The 22117-nt window shown below is 40.7% G+C and overlaps 3 protein-coding genes across 3 annotated transcripts in view; 2 read left to right on the forward strand and 1 right to left on the reverse strand.

Moving 5' to 3' along the window:
* PRRG1 (proline rich and Gla domain 1) overlaps window positions 1-22117 on the reverse strand; it is a 315720-nt gene that overhangs the window by 292420 nt on the left and 1183 nt on the right. The gene's annotated exons all lie outside the window — the stretch shown is intronic.
* Window positions 6714-7590, forward strand: LOC109260290 (ferritin heavy chain-like). The gene has a single exon (XM_053891725.1). It carries the CDS (start codon window positions 6852-6854, stop codon window positions 7398-7400), a length of 549 nt encoding a protein of 182 aa, XP_053747700.1. The 5' UTR covers window positions 6714-6851; the 3' UTR covers window positions 7401-7590.
* On the forward strand, window positions 19306-20870 carry LOC128773847 (venom prothrombin activator porpharin-D-like). The gene is made up of 2 exons (XM_053891726.1): window positions 19306-19689; window positions 19856-20870. The coding sequence occupies exons 1-2, from the start codon at window positions 19620-19622 to the stop codon at window positions 20329-20331; spliced, it is 546 nt and encodes a 181-aa protein (XP_053747701.1). The 5' UTR covers window positions 19306-19619; the 3' UTR covers window positions 20332-20870.

Genomic DNA, 22117 nt, shown 5'->3' on the forward strand with positions numbered 1-22117 from the left:
ACATCTCCTTACTGCTTGATTTGTCCACAAATTTTGTGCAGTTCCTTGATTTTTGTCTGGTTTTCTTTGCACAGGCTGTTCTCTAAAATGCTCTACAGTTTCTCCATAAAAACAATTTCCTATAAAGAGTACTATATATTCAGGAATCTCATGCAAATGAAAGTAATCTGCATGACTGAGAATTTCCTTTAGGTGAATTTGGGTTAAGCCCATATGCCACTCCAGAATTTTACAAAATTCTGCAGGTACCATTGACTTAATTATCATCAGGTTTTATTTTATGCTATAGATTTTTTTTCCTATGCAGAAAACATATTAACTAATTTTCTCTATACAGGCAGGGAAAAACATAAACATACAAATATTATAATCTCCTTTACAAAAGGGGAAAACAATCATCAAATTTCACTATCATTCCCCACCTACAATCAGGGTAAGTCCAAAAGCCTACACAAAAGTGATCAAAATAGAAACTATGCATTAGTCACTGTTTCTTTTTTGCTAAACTTAATACTTTAATATATGTCACCAAATTTCAAGGGGTTGGCATGTATTACTTTAAGAAAGTAGAAATATATTCTGAATTGATTTTTTTAAGGTTTATTTATTTTTGAGAGAGATTGAGTGAGCAGGGGAGGGGCAGAGAGAGAGGGAGACAGAAGATCTGAAGTGGGCTCTGTGCTGACAGCAGAGAGCCTGATTCGGGGCTCAAACTCACAAACCATGAGATCATGACCTGAACTGAAGTTGGACACTTAGCCAAATGAGCCACCCAGGTGCCCCTACAGCATTCATTCTTGATAAAAACCCTCAACAAAGTAGGGATTGAAGGAACATATGTCAACATCATAAAGGCCATATATGAAAGACCCACAACTAATATAATTCTCAATGAGGAAAAACTACGAGCTTTTCCTCTACAGTCGGGAACAAGACAGAGATATCCACTCCCACCAGTTTTTTTTAATTTTTTTTAACATTTATTTATTATTGAGAGACAGAGAGAGACAGCACGAGCAGGGGAGGGGCCGAGAGATGGGGAGACACAGAATCTGAAGCAGGCTCCAGGCTCTGAGTTGTCAGCACAGAGCCCGAAGCAGGACTCAAACTCACGAACCAAGAGATCATGACCTGAGCCGAAGTCAGAGACTTAACTCGACTGAGCCACCCAGGTGCCCCAACTCTCATCAGTTTTATTGAACAGAGTGCTGGATGTCCTAACCTCAGCAGACAACAAAAAGTAATGAGTTATCCAAATCAGCCGAGAAGAAGTCAAACTTTCACTATTTGCAGAGGACAGGATACTCTATGTAGAAAACCCAAAAGAGTCCACAAAATATTGCTACAACTGGGTGCTATTTTAAACAGAATTTTAATTTTTTTCCTTCTCAATTGTTCGTTGCTAGTATATAAAAACAAGACTGATTTTTGTATATTGGGCTTATACCCTGAGATCTTACTAAACTCATTTATTAGTTTCAGTAGCTTCTTCATATACACTTTAAGATTTTCTACATAGACAATTAAGTTATCTGCAAGTAGAGCTAGTTTTACCTCTTCATTTCCAATTCGTGTGCCTTTCATTTCCTTTGCTGGCCTTATTTCACAAGCGAGGACCTCCAGTTTAAAGTTGATTAGGAGTGATGAGAATGGACATCCTTGTTTTGCTGCTGACTTTAGGGTGGAAATCATTTAATTTTCTACCACTAAGTATGATGCAAGGTGTAGGTTTTTCAAAGAAGCCCTATATGAGGTTGAGAAATTTCCTTCCATTATGCTAAGATTTAAAAGAAAAAATCAGGAATGGATATTTGAGGGGCGCCTGGGTGGCTCAGTCAGTCAAGCCTCCAACACTTGATTTCAGCTCAGGTCATGATTTCAGGGTCGTGGGATCAAGCTCCATGTCAGGCTCTGTGCAGAGCATGGAGCCTGCTAAAGATTCTCTTTCTACCTCTGCCCCTCTCCCTTGCACACACACACACACACACACACTCTCTCTCTCCCCCCCCCCCCCAAAAAAAAAAGTAATAAAAAAAGGAATGGATATTTGAATTTGTCAAGTGCTTTAAAAAAATTTTTTTTAAATATTTATTTACCTTTGAGAGAGAGATATAGAGTGAGCACAAGCAGGGGAGGGGGGTAGAGAGAGGGAGACACAGAATCCGTAGCAGGCTCCAGGCTCTGAGCTGTCAGCATAGAGCCCGACGCGGGGCTTGAACCCATGAACCATGAGATCATGACCTGAGCTGAAGTCAGACACCCAACCAACTGAGCCACCCAGGCGTCTCTGTCAAGTGGTTTTTATGAATCTATTCAGATGCTTATATGATATTTTTTATTTAGTCTGATGAATTACATTGATGTATTACATTGATTTTTTAATTTGAATTAGCTTTGCATTCCTGAGATGAACTCCATTTGGTCACAATATGCCATTATTTTGTACATTTTTCAATTCCATTTTCTAACACATTATTAAGAATATTTATGCCTATATTTATGAAGAAAACTGGTCTGTAGTTTTCTTGTAATTTTTCCCCTGGTTATCTCAGGATATGTTGGGAAGTATTCTGTCCTCTTTAATTTTCTAGAAGAACTTGTATAATTCACTTGCTACTTATTTAAATATTCAGCAGAATTCATAAGTAAAGCCAATGGGTTTGGAGTTTTCTCATGGGAATATTTTAACTAAAATTTCCATTTAATTAAAGATACAGGGCTATTTAGGGTACATATTTCCTGTTGAATGAACATTAGTACCTTCATATGCACAATACGGTCACTGTGGATTTGTTTGGTAACTTACGTATTTAAGATTTTGGTATTTATGTTCATACATTAGATTAGCCTGTAGTTGAATTTCATCTATATTGCTGAAGTTATAGGTATAAAGTTGTTTGTTACTGAAGAGAACACTTCTGACAACAAATGTGTGGGGGTTTTCCCCATGCCAACCAATTCTCCAACTTCCCCAACACCAATTGGATGTTCTAAAAGCCAATGAGGACACTAACTAGCACAGATCTCACAGGTTAATGACTCAATTCCACAAGACTGCCCCTCCCCTGTCCCAACTACTACAGATACTAATTGCAAATCTAGGTTCTCACCTGTGCTTCTGACAGGCTATAAACTGGAGGTTCCCATGACTTCCGCTTTAGGTTTGATAATTTTCTAGAATGTTTCAAAGAATTAGGAAAACAGTTTATTTACTAGATTACCAGTTCGTTATAAAAATATACAACTCAGAATCTGTCAGATGGAAGATGCATAGAGCAAGGTAGAAGGAGAAGGGGCATGGAAGCTCTCTAGGTATTTCAGCTTCCCAGCAACTCCATGTGTTCACCAACTTGGAAACTTTCTGAATCCCTTCAATTAGGGCTTTAAAGGGGGCTTATTACCTAGGCATGATTAGTCAAATCAATCAATTAACCTCCAGCCCTTCCCCCCTCAGGAGGTCGGGAGGAAGGGCTGAAATCACATGGTTAGTTCCTCTGGCAAACAGTTCTCCATCCTTAGGGGCTTTCCAGAAGTCACATCATTATTATAAATTCAGGTATGGTTGAAAGGAGTTTGTTAGGAATAACAAAAGATGCTCCTTTTATCTTTGTCACTCCAAAGCTGTTTGAGGAGCTAGGGGAAAAAATAAACAAACAAGTATTATAACAAAGATGTTTCTATCACTCTTATCACTTAGAAAATTACAAAGGTTTTAGAACCTCTGGTCAGGAGCTGGGGATGAAAAATCAAAATATATGTATTTTATATCACAATTATATTCCCTCATCAACCTTTGAATGAGTGTATGATCTGTAGTGATATCTCTTCTCTCATTCCTGTAACTGGTCATTTGTGTATTCTCTCTCTGATTAGTGTCTTCTCCTCATTACTCTGTCTAGAGATTTATCTTTTTGTTTATTTAATTTTCTCAAAGAACCTTCTTTGATTTCCAACTTTCATTGATTTGACTTTATTTATTTTTATTATATTTTCAATTTCACTCTATTCTTCTCATATCTTTATTTTGGGGGTTCAGAAAGCTTTATTAACATGACAAAAATCATATATGTCCATAGTATGAAAGAGCTAGAATTCAAACTCATTTCTGCCTGTCTCTGAATCTGAAATCATTAAACATCTTCATCCTGAGGGGTTTTACCTAGACGCAGACTCCTGTTTTAACTGCTACCTCTGGTCTATGACCAGAGACCTATCCTTCTTTTCACAACCCTTGTTCTTTCAACCTGTTTACAAAATTACTACTTATGTTCAGGTCCTCTTACTTTGGGGAGTCTTCAGTACACTGAGCTACCTTCCCAAATACTGACCCCAATTCTCCTCAACTTACTGAACTAGTTTAACTCATAACTTACTCATTTTAACATATATGTATAAAAACAAACTCTGCTTATATCTTTATCATTTCCTTCTTTCTGCTTGGCTTGGTTTATTTTGGTCTTTTTCTCCCTTTTTTTCAATTTAAATTTGTTTTAAATTTTATTTTAACGTTTATTTATTTTTGAGACAGAGAGAGACACAGCATGAACGGGGGAGGGGCAGAGAGAGAGGGAGACACAGAATTGGAAGCAGGCTCCAGGCTCCGAGCCATCAGCCCAGAGCCCGACGCGGGGCTCGAACTCGCGGACTGCGAGATCGTGACCTGAGCCGAAGTCGGACGCTTAACCGATTGAGCCACCCAGGCGCCCCTTAAATTTTATTTTAGAGAGAGAAAGAACATGTGAGCAGGGGAGAGGAAGAGGAGGAGAAGGAGAGAGTGAGGGAGGGAAGGAGGGGGAAGGAAAGGGGGAGAGAGGGAGAGAGAGAGGGAGAGAGGGAGAGGGAGGGGGAGAGAGAGAGTCTTAAGCAGGTTCCACGTGCAGCATGGTGCCCAACACAGGGCTCAACCCTACAACCCTGGGATCATGACCTGAGTCGAAATCAAGAGTTGGTTGCTCAACAGACTGAGCCACCTGGGAGTTCCTTCTTCTTTTTAAGGTGGAAGGTTAAATAATGGATTTGAGACCTTTCTTCTTTTCTGAAATAAGAATTTTTTAAAGCTTTCAAAAATTAACATGCAAACACTGCTTTAGCTACATCTCACAAATATCGATATGCTATTTTTTGTTTTCATTCAATCCAAATAATTTCTAATTTCCCTTTGATCTCTTCTTTGACCCTCAGGGTTGTTTGGAAACATATTATCGACTTCTGAATATTTAAGTGTTTTTCAGATATTTTTATGTTAACGAGTTCTAATTCAGTTTTACTGTGATCAGAGAACATATCTTTCATGATATGAGTAATTTTGTATTTATTGAGATTCGTGTTGTGGTCTAGAATATGGTGTTAGTAAATAGTCTATGTGCACTTGAAAAAAATGTGCTACTAAGGAGTAGGTTTCTAAAGTTTCTTAACTCTCTGATTTTTCTTAACATAAGTATCATTTCTTTTTTTTTTTCATTCTTTTTCTCCTACTGATATCACAAATAATACCAATGGTTGCTACAGAGGGAACTTTGTAGTTTATACTAAACAAAGTATAGTTTTCATTTATAAATAGTTTAGTAAAAAGATAACTGAATCATGGTGGTGAACTGAACACAAAGATTATCTACACACACACTCACACACAGTAGAAAGGGTGTCTGTCATTAGGAGACCAGATATTGTGAGGAATTCTGGAAAAACATGGTAAGAGGCTATCAGACTGGCCAACTCAGAGAAGTTGCACCAGCTGCAGTAGACAACCGGGTCACATTCAGAGAAACTCTAACACCAGAGTAAATGAAATTGTAGCACTGTTGAGGCTCCTGGGTCAGCCGTGAGATGAAGGAGCTAGTGTGAACAGCAGAGGTATTTGTCCTGCCCTGCTCTGACTCTCCCCCACTCTTACAATGGGAAGTAAGCACCTGTGGCATCTGACATGTTTAATCTCCCAAGACAGTGAATGAGCTTAAGATAACTGCAGACTTCACAGAAGAGAAACAAAAGGACACATCTACCCAGAAGGAAAAAACATTACCCTTCCAATGTCAAAATTACATTTATTTTATTAACAGGGAGGGTCACTATCCAAGTTTCATGCTTTGTACTCAAGAAGGACAAAATCGCCAAACAATTGACACACCCTGCCCTTCCATTCTAAGAAGTATACTATAGATCAGATCCTTGCTAACTACCTAGGCTAATCAAACAAGTCATTTATTCCTAAATATAAGTAAACCAAGGTTTGGCAGGTATTTGACAAAGGTAAAAGAGAAAATCATGATAACCTAACAGAAATATTTGTGAAAAACAAACAAACAAAAAAGCTCAGATATAATACAGGACAAAGAAGAAAATAATTCACCAAAACATTCAAATTCATATTCTCAAAATTATTTTAAGGGAAGAAAATTACTTCATAAAATAAAAAAAGGCTGCTATAGAAGACAACAATTTGAGAATAAAATAAAGCTCTTGCAAACTAGAAAAATTAATGCAAAATTAAAAACTCATTAGAAGCCAGGTGCTCAGCCATTTCCCTGTCTTACCCAGGCTCTGATAGAACCTGAACACAGCACTCGTGACCCGCCCCCTTCTTCCATCCTTCACTTCTTTCTCCCCCACCCCCACATAACGGATCTTTCCTCCCCACCCCGCCCCCACCACTTCCCCGTAACGGATTCCACCCGTTGGCCCCATCGCAGAGCCGTTGCCTGGCACTGAGCCTACCTTCCTCCCGCCTCTCTCTTCACTCTTCGCCGGGCAGTCTCCGAGGACACTGCCACCTGCGGCCCTGCTGCTGCCCACCCCGCAGCCCTCGCTTCTGAGCCGCTTTCGCCCTCGTCTTGGTGCCAGCGCCGCCAGCCATGGCCACCGCGCCGTCCTCTCAAGTGCGCCAGAACTACCACCCGCAGTGCGAGGCCGCCATCAACAGCCAGATCAACCTGGAGCTCTACGCCTCCTACGTGTACCTGTCGATGGCCTTCTATTTCGACCGCGCCGACGTGGCCCTGGAGAATTTCTCCAAGTTCTTCCTGCGCCAGTCCCACGAGGAGAGCCAGCATGCCGAGAAGCTGATGCAGCTGCAGAACCAGCGTGGGGGCCGCATCCGCCTCCGCGACATCGTGAAGCCTGACCGCGACAACTGGGAGAACGGCCTCAACGCCATGGAGTGCGCCTTTCACCTGGAGAAGAGCCTGAACCAGAGCCTGCTCGACCTGCACCAGCTGGCCACCGACAAGAACGACGCCCATCTGTGCAGCTTCCTGGAGACCAACTACCTGCACGAGCAAGTCAAGGTCATCAAAGAGCTGGGGGGCTACATCACCAGCCTGCGCAAGATAGAGACCCTGGAAGATGGCTTGGCAGAGTACCTCTTTGACAAGCTCACCCTGGGCAACAGCGACAAGAACTGAGTTGGGACTGCCTTCCCATAGCCACAGGGTGCATGGTGACTTCCCTGGTCACCATGCGGAGCATGCATTTTGCAGTATTGCACTTGCAAAACGTCCCAGTTTTTTTTCTTCCAGTTTTCCATAAATAAATGAAGTTATTTGGTTTCAATAAAGTTATTTGGTTCATAAATAAAGGTCTTGTTGATTCGTGTGCAAATCTCACACCTTTTAAGTTTTAAAACAGGTATTCAGGAGTCTCTCCACCCACCCAACCCCATCACTATGCAGCTCAGGATCTTTGAAGAAGGAGGGAGAAAGTATTCCATGGAACCCTGGAAAACACAAATCAATCTTCTCTTTATAAACAGTGTGGGATTGGTGGTGTGTGGTGGGGGGGGGGTGGGATGGGGTGGAAGGGTGAAGTGGGGGGTGGGATTGGATGGGGTGGGATGGGGTGAAGTAGGGAGTGGAGTGGGATGGGGTGGATGGGTGAGGTGGGGGGTGGGATCAGATGGGGTGAGATGGGGTGAGGTACGGGGTGGGGTGAGGTGGGAGTGGGATTGGATGGGATGGGATGGAGTGGATGGTGTGAGGTGGGGTGTGGGGTGGGATGGGGTGAGATGGGGTGAGGTGAGGTGGCTCGTCTGGGGTCCTGGTGTCAATGGGTGCATATGTATGGTAAAAGTATAAAAGAACACGGTATAGAATTCACCATAGTGGTTGTCCCTAAGAAAGAAGTGAAGAATGGGATTAGACTGGTATTAAAGGGAGTCTTCAACTTCACTTTAAAACATTTAGTTTACTAAAATATGCAAATATTACTGATTGTTGCTGCTAGGTAGCAACATGGGGGCCCTGGAAGCAGAAATGGCAGAATATTTCTTTGACGAGCTATCCTGGGCAACAGTGACAACTGAACTGAGTGTTAGGCTGGTTTCCCATATACAGGGGAGTGACTCCCTAGGTCACCATGCTGGATGTGCATATTGCCCTTACAAAATATCTGAATACAGTTTCCTCCTTCAATTGTACCCTTTCTTCCATTAAAATAACAGCAGTATACAAAACCCCAAATTATCTCACTAGAATGGTGAAAAACTACAAGGTCAAGGTTGAAGGTCAAATTTGTCATATTGATTATGAAGTAGAATAAATCCCCCTAAATGTTAATCCAGTGAGTCTGGCTGCTTTGAGGAATGCAGAGTGTGGGGGAGAGTTGAAGCTGGGAGGCCAGTCAGGAGATATTTGTAGCTAGTCCAATGAGAGACATTGGTGGCTTAAACTGAGGTGGTGGCTGAGGAAATGAAGCGACATGGACAAATTCTAGTTGGATTTGGATGAATCAACAAGATGTGCTTATACACCAGAGGTGACAAATGAGAAATGGGGGAAATTATCTAGGTTCTTCTATTTGTACTTGAACACCTGACTTGATGGTAATGCTATTTATTAATCTGAGGATGCTTTCTGGGGAACATGAGGGGTGGGGAAGGCATGTCACGTAAAATCTGAGATGCCTATTAGATATGCAAGTGGAACTGTCATGCAGGGGGTCAGAAGAATGAATCTGGAGCTCAGGTGGGATGTCAGGTTTGGAAATACACACATAAGTGACATCAGATACAGATGGTGTTGAGGTCATGGGACCAGATAAGCTCACCAGAAACAGAGTATAGAGAGTGTGGCACAGCCAGCCAGCCCCATGCCCAGTGCAGCTACCATTAGAGGATGGGTTGAGATATTCAAACATCCAGAGGGCCGCTGGTCCCACCTTGACTATTATCTCATTGCACACTGTGACCATCTGTGCCCATACCCAGTGTCCCCAAATCAGCCTGTTTCTGACCCTAGTGTGGTTTCTGGTTTCTCTTTTCAAGATGTGGAGAGGAGGTGGCCTATTACCTTATCTTCATGGCTATTGGTAGAAAGAAATTATTTCACAGTAAAAATATTTCTCAAGGAAATGACAGAGCTAGTCTCTATGGACTTTTTTTTTGCTTCCCTTTAAAAAGTCCTCCCCTCTCTCAGTCCACTCTCTGACCGGATGAAATCTGTAGCCATGTAAACTTTAAGGTCATCCATGTCTGGGGAAAAAAAGACCCAAAACATTTTGTTTCTTCTGCACCATGTGTAGTTTACAAAGATCAAAATTTAAAATTTATGGATTTTGTGTCCTATGTTCAAAGACACATGGGTAGCTTGAATCTCTTTAAAGCTAATAGACAGCTCTGAAGTATTAGTAAAATATGAACATGTTTACCTAAGCAGTAATCTGCTTTCACATTTTCCCATGACTGTGCTTTAATACTTTCTTAAGAATGAGGATTATGGCCCTTTGAGTTTAGTTTCCAGAAAATGTTATTACGACTTTTATTTTTCTTAGTCATACTTGGTCTTTTCACTATTTCTTTCTCTGCCTACTTTGAGGACCTCTCCTCTCTCTGGGTTTGTGTTAGATTTTACCTATTTACTTATATACTTTAATAGGTACCCCTCCCATAGACATGAGGAAGCAAACAGCAAGCATCTTTTTGTGTGTTTAAAACCATCAGTTTGCTCAGGATCCTTCTTACTCTCCTATTCTGGAGAGTCAGTTTGTTGTAACGGTTTCTTAACCTCAGATGGCCTGGGTTCATATCTCAGCTTAGCCACTCATGTTGGGTGACCTTGGATATATTATTGAATTTCTCTGTGCCTCAGTTTCTTCACACTTAAAATAAGGATATTAAAAGGGTCAATTCCACTGGGTTGCTGTGAAGATTAAATAAGTTAACATATGTAAATCTCTTAAAACAGTGCCTGGCACAGTGTAAGTACTTTATGTGTTAGCCATATTCATTTACATCACAACCGTCATCATCACCACCACCACCATATTTATCATCATCTTTCACTCACTTATAAGTTCCTTTATGTGTTTTGTGCTTTGTGGAAAAGATTGCATGTCTATACTTTGCTCCTGGGAATCTCTCTCACATTTTAGCCAACTCTGTCACCTTGCATATTGAGAAGGGGGGAAAAAAATCAATTCTCTGTAGCTTCTTTGGTCTTCAGGTTCAGCCAGGACTCAGCAAGGATGATTTGTGTTTATACTGCCCCTAGCTCAGGCCTGGGAGTGAGTTTTACCACCACAACTTTCTGTGGTAATCCTGCTATTTTGTCTAAATCGGCTTTCCTTTTTTTTTCTTAATTTTTTTAACATTTAATTTTTGAGAGACAGAGAGAGACAGAGCGTGAGTGAGGGAGGGGCAGAGAGAGAGGGAGACACAAATCCAAAGCAGGCTCCAGGCTCTGAGCTGTCAGCACAGAGCCCCATGCAGGGCTCAAAACTCACAAACCATGAGATCATGACCTGAGCCAAAGTCGGAGGCTTAACCAACTGAGCCACCCAGGCGCCCCAAGCCGGCTTTCCTTTTAAATTGCCTTCTAGAACACGATTTGCTTATTCTTCCCAAATCCAGGTTGCCTGATTTCCGTCTTGAACTTCTTTCTGCCTGAACTACTTATCACTCCTCAGAGATGGATAAGAGCAAAAGGACAAAGAACTCTCACTCTGATTCCCGCCATATGTAGGGATGTTTTGACACAAAGAGGTGTGGAATGGGGTAAGAAATGGGAAAAAGAACCATATTAGGGATACTGATAATATAAAAATTAAAATTTATAAAAAAACCATGAACTGTAGCACAGAGGTTCTTAAGTTTTTCTGCCATTAGAGTCACCTGTGGAGCTTTTACAAATCTTGAGGCACAGGCCACATCGAAGACCATATACACCAGAGTCCCTTGGGGCAGGACCTAGACATCCCAAGCTATGAAAACCGGTGCGAGCACCTTGCTACTCAAAATATGGTCTAGGAAGCAGAAACATCAGCCTCACTTGAACACTTGTTACAAATGCAAAATGTGAAGCCCTATTCCAAAACTACTGAATCAGAATCCATGTCTTAACAAGATCCCAAGTGATGAATATGCATACTGAAGTCTGAGAAGCACTGGTTTAATTAACATCCTGGTACTCAAACATGGCTGCCCTGAGGTATCACCTGGACAGCTGGACAATAATAATGCCTCAATTTACATGACTCAGTCATATAATCATGCAAGTGCTGGACCAATCACACTAAAAATGTACTCTAACTTCAACAGCAATTTTTTTTAATATATGAAATTTATTGTCAAATTGGTTTCCATACAACACCCAGTGCTCATCCCAAAAGATGCCCTCTTCAATACCCATCACCCACCCTCCCCTCCCTCCCACCCCCCATCAACCCTCAGTTTGTTCTCAGTTTTTAAGGGTCTCTTATGCTTTGGCTCTCTCCCACTCTAACCTCTTTTTTTTTTTTTTCCCTTCCCCTCCCACATGGGTTTCTGTTAGGTTTCTCAAGATCCACATAAGAGTGAAAACATATGGTATCTGTCTTTCTCTGTATGGCTTATTTCACTTAGCATCACACTCTCCAGTTCCATCCACGTTGCTACAAAGGGCCAGATTTCATTCTTTCTCATTGCCACGTAGTACTCCATTGTGTATATAAACCACAATTTCTTTATCCATTCATCAGTTGATGGACATTTAGGCTCTTTCCACAATTCGGCTATTGTTGAGAGTGCTGCTATAAACATTGGGGTACAAGTGCCCCTATGCATCAGTACTCCTGTATCCCTTGGGTAAATTCCTAGCAGTGCTATTGCTGGGTCATAGGGTAGGTCTATTTTTAATTTTCTGAGGAACCTCCACACTGCTTTCCAGAGCGGCTGCACCAATTTGCATTCCCACCAACAGTGCAAGAGGGTTCCCGTTTCTCCACATCCTCTCCAGCATCTATAGTCTCCTGATTTCTTCATTTTGGCCACTCTGACTGGCGTGAGGTGATATCCGAGTGCTCAACAGCAATTATTGCATCAAGAATTACTGATCTCACACACACACACACACACATGTACACATTTTTATCTGTTTTGCTGTTTTATCACAAATTAATTTGTTTTATATCATGGGTTGTCCAACTATGGCCCACAAGCCAAATTCACATTTTTGCATCTATACTCATAAAGGATATGGATCTGTAGTTTTCTTATGATATTTCTGTGTGGTTCTGCTCTCATGATAGCATTGGCCTCATAGAATGTGGAGATATTCCCTCTTCTGTTTTTCAGACGAACTTGTGAAGAATAGGTATGAATTCTTTAAATATCTGATGAAATTCACCAGTGAAATCAAAAGCCTGGGCTTTTGGCTGTGAAAAGTTTTAAAATTACTAATTTAATCACTTTGCTAATTACATAGGTCTATTCAAATATTCTAGTTCTTCTGGAGTCAGTTTCTGTAGTTTGTATCTTCTAGGAAGTTTTCTATTTCATCTAGGTGGCAGATCTAGTTCTGGTTCAAAGTACAGTAAAACCCTGCATTCTGAGTAAGTTGTTCTGTGAGTGTTCCACAAGACAAACAAACATTTCTAATAAATTTTAACTTGATAAACAAGTGATGTCTTATAATATGAGTAGTACCTGACTCTGAATGTCACATGATCACAATTGAACCAATGGTTCTTGTCTCTCTCTCTTGCTGCGGGATTGTGGCAGATCGTCTCCCATGCTCAGATGGTTGGTCTCAAGCCACAGTGTTTAACAGAAATCAGTGATTTTTCAGAATGTTGGAAGGTGCCCACAACTGGAACTGGTGTATTTTTTGTCACTTCAAAGCACCTATGGATAATCATTTGCTTTTCCATACAAGAGTAAGCTCAGGAATGCTTTGCTTCATTCCAGGTCAGGCTGCCTGCAGATATAGACACTTTCCTCTGCTGCCTTATTGCCAGTTACGTTAAATATAGTCTATGACAAGAGTTTATTAATACTGTACTGTAGTCAACATCCATGCAAGTGTATATAATAGCTCCCATTCAGAAAAGGTTGAAAAGAAAGGCAGTAAGAAGGAGATGATTACAGTGGAAGTTAAGAAGGAAATCAAGAAGTACAAATGAGGCAAGAGAGTGGCTGAAATTGCAAGATTTTATAAGAAGTCTACATCGACCATATGCATAACATTAAGGAACAAAGAAGAAATAAGGGTTCTAGATGCATCAAAAGGAGTCACAAGAATATCAAAGCAATGGCCACGTGTTCTGAAAGATGTAGGTAAAGATGTTTGGATAAATCAGAAGAACTAGCAAGTGATACCGTGACTGAGAACTTTATTTGCGAGAAGGCAAGGGCCTTGTACACTTGACCTCGTAAGTAAACTGCCGGGTACGTCAACAGAAAGCGAAGAAGGCTTCAAGGCAAGCAGGGGATGGTTTGATAACTTGAATAGGAGAAGTGGCATCCGTGTAGTTGTGAGGCACAGAGAGGCTGCGAGTTCAGATGCTAAGGCAGCTGAGGCATTTGCTACCAACTTCCAGAAGCTCATGGTTTCCGACTGTTACCTGATGGAACAAGATGTTAACTGTGATGAAACGGGGCTTTTTAAGAAAAAGATGCCAAAGAGGACCTACATTACAGAAGAAGAGAATGCAATGCCTGGTCACAAGCCCATGAAAGACCATCTGACCCTCTTATTTTGCACTAATGCAAGTGGGGATTTCAAAGGCAAGCCCCTGCTCATGTAACATTCTGAGAATTCATGAGCCTTCGAGAAACGCAAGGAGCAGAAAAGCCAATTAAATGTTATGTGGAGGTCCAACAGCAAGCTTGGGTCACTTGTATCTTGTTCGTTGAGTGGATCAATGAGGTCTTCAGTCCTGCAGTGAAGAAATACCTTTTAGAAAAGAGTCTGCCACTCAAAGCCTGGCTGGTTACGGATAATGCTCCTGCTCATCGTCCAGGCTTTGAGGATGACTTACTGGAGGAACTTGAGCTCATTAAGGTCAAGTTCCTTCCTCCCTACACCACTCCAATCCTCCAGCCCATGGATCAGGTCATTTCAAACTCTAAAACACCAAAGCACTATTTTAGCGATGCTTTCAGGTCACTGAAGGAACAAACCTTACCCTCTGAGAGTTTTGGAAAAATCACTTCCGTATTGTGAACTGCCTCAAGATCATCAATGAAGCCTGGGATGGGGTCACCAAGAGAACCCTCAATTCTGCTTGGGGAAAACTGTGGCCTGATTGCATTCTTGGACATGACTTAGAGGGGCTTGCTCATGAACAGGAGCTGCCACTTGTCGATGAAATTGTGTCCCTGAGGAAGACCATAGGACTGGAGGTGAATGAGGACAACATTCAAGAGCTGGTGGAGGAACATGGCCAGGGGCTGACCACCGACAAACTGATGGATCTGCATTGCGAGCAACAGCAAGAGGTTATGGAGGAGATCTCGTTTGCAGAGGAGAAGGAGAAAAAGGCAGAGGAATCCCTCATTTCAAATGAGATTAGGGAGATATGTAAAATGTGGGAAATAGTGCAAAATTTTGTAGAAAAGCACCACCTGAATAAGGTTGTAGCAGTGCGAGCCATTAATCTGTTCAAGGCCAATGCAATGTCACATTTCCAAGAAATCCTGGAAAGGAGGCAAAAGCCTGGGTCCATTGGATGGGTTTCTTATTAAAGGTGCATGAAAACAAAAGGGTTCCACTGAGCCAATAGATAGCAGTGATTCCTTTAGGGATAGTGAAAGCTGTACTACACAATAACCCTCCTCTCTCTTGTCTCCCTCACACCAGTCACGAAAGTTTTCAAAGGTAAGTGAAGGTTAATTTGTTTTTCTTTATATTTTGTATTTTATTATTTTGTACTATATTACAGTAATCATTTTTTAAGTTTATTTATTTTTGAGACAGAGCGTGAGTGGGGGAGGGGCAGAGAGAGGGGGAGACGCAGAACTCGAAGCAGGCTCCAGGCTCAGAGCTGTCAGCACAAAGCCGGATGTGGGGCTCGAACCCACAAACCATGAGATCATGACCTGAGTCGAAGTCGGATGTTCAACCGGCTGAGCCACCCAGGAGCCCCTGTAATCATTTTTATTATGAATATTTTTGGGTTGTAGAACGAATCATCTGGCCATTATTTCTTATGGGGAAATTCTCTTTGATGTACAAGTGCTTTGGATTACAAGCATGCTTCCGGAACGAATTATGCGAGCAAACCATGGTTTTACTGTATTCCCCTTTTGCTTCTATAAGTGAGGCAGTGATGTCCTTCTTACATTCATGATTTTAATAATCTGTCTTTTCTCATTTTTTCTTGGTCAGTCTAGCTACATGTTGTCAATTTTATTGATTGTTAAAAGAACCCCACTTGATTTCACTTGTTTTCTCTATTGTTTTCCTGTCCAACATTGCTTTTACTTCTGCTCTAATCTTTAACATTTTCTTAGTTCTGCCTGCTTTGGGTTTATTCGGCTCTGACCTTTCTCATTTTTTAAAAAAAATTTGGAATGTTAAGTTATTTGGGATATATATTTTTTAATGTAACCATTTGCAACTATACATTTCTCTCTCATCACTGCATTTGCTGCATCCCATAATTTTTGGTATGCTGTGTTTCTTTGTCATTCATCTCAAAGTATTTTCTAACTTCCCACGTGATCTCTTTGACCCATTGGTTATTTAGAAGTGTGGTTTAAAAAAAAGTTTTTTTTTAATGTTTATTCATTTTTGAGACAGAGAGAGACAGAGCACAAGTGGGGATGGTGCAGAGAGAGAGGGAGACACAGAATGTGAAGCATGCTTCAAGCTCTGAGCTGTCAGCACAGAGCCTGACGTGGGGCTTGAACTCATGAACCGTGAGATCGTGACTTGAGCCAAGGTCGGACACTTAACCGGCTGAGCCACCCAGGTGCCCCATAGAAGTGTGTTGTTTAATTTCCACATATGTGTAAATTTTCCAAATTGGCTTCTGTTATTGATTTCTAATTTTGTTCCATTTTGGTCAAAAAACATTCTTTGATTTCAATCCTTTTAAATGCATTGAGGCTCATCTTAGAATATACTGTAATCTGGAGAATATTTCATGAGTGCTTGGGAAGAAGTATTCAGCTGTTGCTGGGTGGAGTGTTCTACAGATTTTTGTTAGGCCTAATTGGTTAGGAGTTTTAGTAAAGTCTTCTACTTCTTTGTTGCTTCTCTTCCTATTTGTTCTATACATTATCGAAAGTGGGAACTGCAATCTCCAACTATTTCTGTCTTACTGTTTCATCCTTTGGTTCTGTCAGTTTTGTTTCATGTATTTGAGGTTTTCTGGTTATGAACATGTACATTTATAGTGTTATCTCTTCCCAATGATTTGAATTTTTTATCACTATAAAACATCCCTCTTTGCCTCTAGTAAGAATTTGTGTCTTCATGCATATTTTTTTCCTGATATTAGTATAGCCACTGCTGCTCTCCTTTGCCCACTGTTTGTATATTCTATCTTCTCTCTTTTTACTTTCAAACCATTTGTTTCAATATAATTCGTATCCTGTGTAGACAGTATAGAGTTGGATATTCTTTTTTATCCATTGTGACACTGTCTTTCTTTTGATTGGAGAGTTTAATCTATTTACTTTTAATGTTACTATTGATATGGCTGATTTATATCTGCCATATTGCTATGTTTGCGATGTATTTCCTGTCTTTTGTGTTTTCCTGTTCTTCCTGTACTCCTTTCATTTGTATGAAATAGATATTCTCCACTGTACCATTTTAATTCGTTTTTTCCCCCTTATGTTTTAAAGTTATTTTTTAGTGATTTCTCTAGGGAGCACAATATGTATGTTATCACAATCTACTTCACCTTACTTGAGGGGCACGTGGCTGGCTCATTTGGTAGAACATGAACTGATAGCTTAGACAAAACCACCATTCTGCAGTGCTCACAGTTCTGAAGGCTGGGAAGTCCAAGATCAAGATGCTAGCAAGGTAAGTTTCATTGAGGCCTCTTCTCTTGGCTTATAGATGACAGCCTTCTTGCTGTGTCCTCATGTGGTGGAAAGGTGTCTCTTCTCATAAGGGCACTAATCCTATAGCTTTATTACCTCCATAAAGGTCTTATCTCCAAATGCAGTCACACTGGGGGTTGGGGCTTTAACATTTCAATTTTGGAGGGATAGAGAAACATTCAGTCCATAACATAACCTGAGCCAGTAAGACTTTCAGCCTTTGTTGATGGATCTGCAAACATAAATTGGGGAATGCACTAAGGTTCAGTAAGTTTACAAGTCTGCTATGGCTTTTACTTCCTTGGTATGCAAGGCCTCGCATTCAACCAGAGACAAGTAGCTAACTGGGCCTTTCTCTGGTCTTCCTGATAGTGCACACACCCTTGCAGCCTTGCAGATGTACACAGCCTTCTAGAACAGCTGGGCCATGTGGTGGCTTATTAAAGTCTATGATGGCTGCCTTGTTGCCAGATCTCTCTGTTAAATTTATGGCTGATTTTCCTATCTGTAATTCACACCAACCCATACTGCAACCCTAGGTTAGCTGTGATGTTGGTCTTCCTCAGCTGTTTGCCATGAAGTTAGCTATTGTTTTTGTTTTTTTTTTTTAAGTTTATTTATTTTGAGAAAGAGAGAGAGTACAAGTGGGGGAGAGGCCAAGCAGAGAGGGAGAGACAGAATCCAAAGTAGGCTCTGCACTGTCAGTACAGAGCCCACTGTGGGGCTCAAACTCATGAACTGTGAGATCGTGACCTGAGCTGAAACCAAGAGTCAGATGCTTAACAGACTGAGCCACCCAGGTGCCCCAGCTATTGTTTTTAATATCACCCCTGAGCTTAGATTTTTTCCACAGTGTAAATCAAAAAACCTCTGTCCATCATCCAGGCCATTGATCCTCATGGCCTGCTGTATCCTAGTAGAACTACTATACAACAGAGCAAGGGACAAGGAGGCAGCACAGGAGTTCAGGCTGTAAATGCCACAGATTTTCACTCCCCCCCCCCTTTTTTAAGTTTATTTATTTATTTTGAGAGAGGGAGAGCATGAGTGCAGTGGGGAGGGGCAGAGAGATAGGGAGAGAGAGAATCCCAAGCAAGCTCCATACTGCCAGAGTAGAGCCTGATGCAGGGCTCAAACCCACAAACCTTGAGATCATGACCTGAGCCAAAATCAAGAGTTGGATGCTCAATCAACTGAGGCACCCCTCCACTGTTTTTCTTGAATAAACATTCGCAATTTGTTGTATGCTTTTGGTCAATTTCCATAGTACTAAAATAGTTATTTTTTACAATTTTTCCAGTTTAGCATTGCTTTTTGGAAAGAAAATTAGCTGAATCTCTTACTCAGCCATGCTGACAGTCAGTTTTCTAGATGGCTTCACTAATGAAGTGTGGAAAGATGGAAACAGTCACTGTGGGCCTACCATTGTTACCATGTACAAGTGCCATCTAGTTGATTCTAATTTGGATACCTAAAAAATACTAGGTGAAAAATTTATATTTTCTATTACACGAAATATACATTTCTATAGTGAAATAAAATTTAAATTCATTGTTATCACAGCCATTAAAAAAACAAGGACTCACTTTCTGTTTTTCATTTACTTCAATATTTTCTTTGGAAAAAGAATACTTTAAAAAATTCTTTGGAAAATTCAAACTTAAAAAAATTTTGAAATGTCTATAATGTAGCTTTTCTAAACTTAGAAGATTAAGAAATTTTCTAAGCTCTTTACATTAACAGAGACTAAATTCTGGTGGTATTATATATATGCCTCCAAAGTAGGAAGAATTTTTAGAAATATGAATTGAATTATAGCTTAAATTTACTTGTATGGAAAAATAAAAACAATTCCCCATGAGTGAGCGTGTGTGTGTGTGTGGTGCAGCTATTGCCTTTTTATTGTACAGGATATCTTGGGTGTGCACTGTTTGCATGCAATATCTCTATATATCATGAAGAATCATTTCCTTTTTTCAGAAGCAGAGTGGGATGGGGATAGATATGTTCAAGAGTCACAATATATTTACCTTAAGTGAATTTAGAACGAAATAATTAGTGTTCCTTGGAATGAATTATGGCCAAATTTATCTTAATTTCTTGATGCTATTTTGTCATCCCTTCCCTTCATACAAGCAGGGGTTCTCTGGGTTTATGTTGCTAGGTCAGTTGCAGCTTTATTTAGGTTTATTTAGAGGGACAAAGACTGGTAGTCTGGAGACTGGATTTTGATTCGGTTGCTGCTGTGCAACAGCAGAATGCCCGGGAGGTAATCCACTTACAACAGTGAGTATAAGCAGTGGAATCGCTATTACTATATTTAAACGCCGATGGTTGGCAGGAATGTGCTAAAGTCTGAATCTAACAGCTAATTATGTCACTGTCCCTGCCCAGGGCAACTGCTACTGAAAGGACATGCTCACGTGATGAGGAAGACAGCAGAGGTGGTGGTTTGGAGCTAAATGCTACTTTGTTGCTGACTCTCGGGAAGAGGTTTAGGATGTTGGCTGTGGTTTCTAAAGAGCACCCAGCCGTTTTCACCTTGTGTATGAAGTTTCCACGTGTTTTTTTAAATTATAATTTTATGCTTATTATTTTCTCTCTCCTTAGTTTTCCTCACAGGAGAAAAAGCCAATTCAGTATTGAAACGCTACCCAAGAGCTAATGGACTTTTTGAAGAAATAAGACAGGGCAACATTGAGCGTGAATGCAAAGAAGAAATCTGCACATTTGAAGAAGCAAGAGAAGCTTTTGAAAATAATGAGAAAACTGTAAGTACACTGGCAATTTTTAAGAGCCGTTCACAAGCTTTGCCTACCTTTTGGATGGATGTCTGCAGTCTGCATTCCCAAATGGCGTGCATTGCTACCAATTACAAATCGATCCCACACTGCCTTTGTGAAGAACTCTGCAAGTGGCATCTAACTAAGAATACTCTGTGGATAGTAGAGCCAGGTTCACTTCCCCGTGTGTTGGTCTGTCTTCCAGGGCCCTGTTTCCACAGGACTCTGCTGAGCTCAGATGGATCACCCTGGCAGGGGGGGAAGCACTTGTTTCACACAAGGCTCTGTTGGGGAACAATATAGATATCATCACCTGACTCTGCTTAATCAGTGAGAAAGAGTGGACGAACCTAATAGAGGCTGACACGGTTTTAAAAATCTTTTACTCCTGGGGCGCCTGGGTGGCTCAGTCGGTTGAGCGTCCGACTTTGGCTCAGGTCATGATCTCACGGTTTGGGGGTTTGAGCCCCACGTCGGGCTCTGTGCTGACAGCTCAGAACCTGGAGCCTGCTTCAGATTCTGTGTCTCCCTCTCTCTCTCTCTGTCCCTCTCAAAAGTAAATAAACATTAAAAAACATTTTTTACAAATAATAAAAATCTCTTACTTGTAGTACAAAAGAAAAGACATATCTATTTTTGAACTCAACTCCCTTCCCCACTTTAAGAAAAACCCCTGTTTACCACTCTTTACTCTAGAGGGCATGCTCTTCCAGGAGAGCGGGGCTGGAAATGCAAACGGCAGTGGTGTAAATTCTGTGGAACTGCTCTGCACTTGGAAATTACATTACCAGAGGTAGCCAGCATATAAAGATCCATTCCCGTGCACCGACCTTGAAAATAACACTGGGTACTAAACAAGTGATGTTAGATGTGCTAGAACACAACTGAGTACGTCTGATGTATCACTACTGTACTGCTTTATGTGATTTCTTGTGAGTGTATGTGTCAATGTGTGTATATTTATGTGTGGGGTTTTTTAATTGTGATTTTCTAAAAGTTTATTTAGAGAGAGAGAGAGCACAGGTGCATGAACAGGGGAGGGGCAGGGAGAAAGGGAGAGAGAATCCCAAGCAGCCTCTGCGCTGTCAGCAGGGAGCCACCATGCCATGCCATGCCATGTGGGGATCATTCTCACCATTGTGAGATCATGACCTGAGTCAAAATCAAGAGTACAAGGCTTAACCAACTGAGCCACCCAGGTGCCCCTGTATGTGTGTGTTTTAACACAACTGGCTTGGTCTTAAAGTAGCCATATTCTTAGACCAATCCTAAGTTATTATGTACTCTAAAGAGAATAAAGTGCCATTTGTAAATGTGACCCAAATGTTATTTAGAACCTTCACTATCTATACCAAATATCACGAAATGTTTCAAGTACAATATGGCTCATGTTTCTAAAACATACATAAAATCTGGTTCTTCATATTGTTTTTTTCAATGAATATAAGTTTTAAGTTGTAGATATTCTACAGTTTTCCCAAAGGTAATGACTTTTCCTCCTAATTTATCAATCTCCTTTATAGGAAAGGCAAGTTACTTGTTCAAAATGCACTGTGTGAAAGAACTTAATACCAGTGAACAGTAGTATTTTGAACTTAAAAATGTAAATAATTTAAAATTTACAGGAAAACTGTAAGAATACAAAAAATGCCCCTGACTCATATTCACCAATTACATTTTCCCACATTTGCTTTGTTTTCTCTCCCTTCCCCACCCCCTTTTCTAGTAAGCTGCCTATATCTTGCCTCTCTATTCCTGAAAACTTCACTGTGTATTTCCTTAAAAAATTACTAAACCACTATCAATGATCAAATCACGAAAATTAACATGGTTGCAATATTATCTAATAGTTACACTCAAAAATCATTCTAATAATATCCTTTATAGCACTTTGTGTCCACTCCAAGAACCAAGTCTGTCTTAGGAGCTGCCACAGTAGAGATGTTTGCAGTTTTTAGTGTTGGCTGAATACACTATAAAGGTTCCAGGCTTTTGTAAATGGTTCTTGAAGAGAAAGAAAGGTATGGAGGAGAGAGGAGGTATCTGGACAGGGCAAGAAAGAAGGGCAACTCATGACCAACGACGTGTC

This window comes from Panthera pardus, unplaced genomic scaffold, assembly GCF_024362965.1.
Source record: "Panthera pardus isolate Hobbes unplaced genomic scaffold, ASM2436296v1 HiC_scaffold_27, whole genome shotgun sequence".
Lineage (NCBI taxonomy): Eukaryota > Metazoa > Chordata > Mammalia > Carnivora > Felidae > Panthera > Panthera pardus.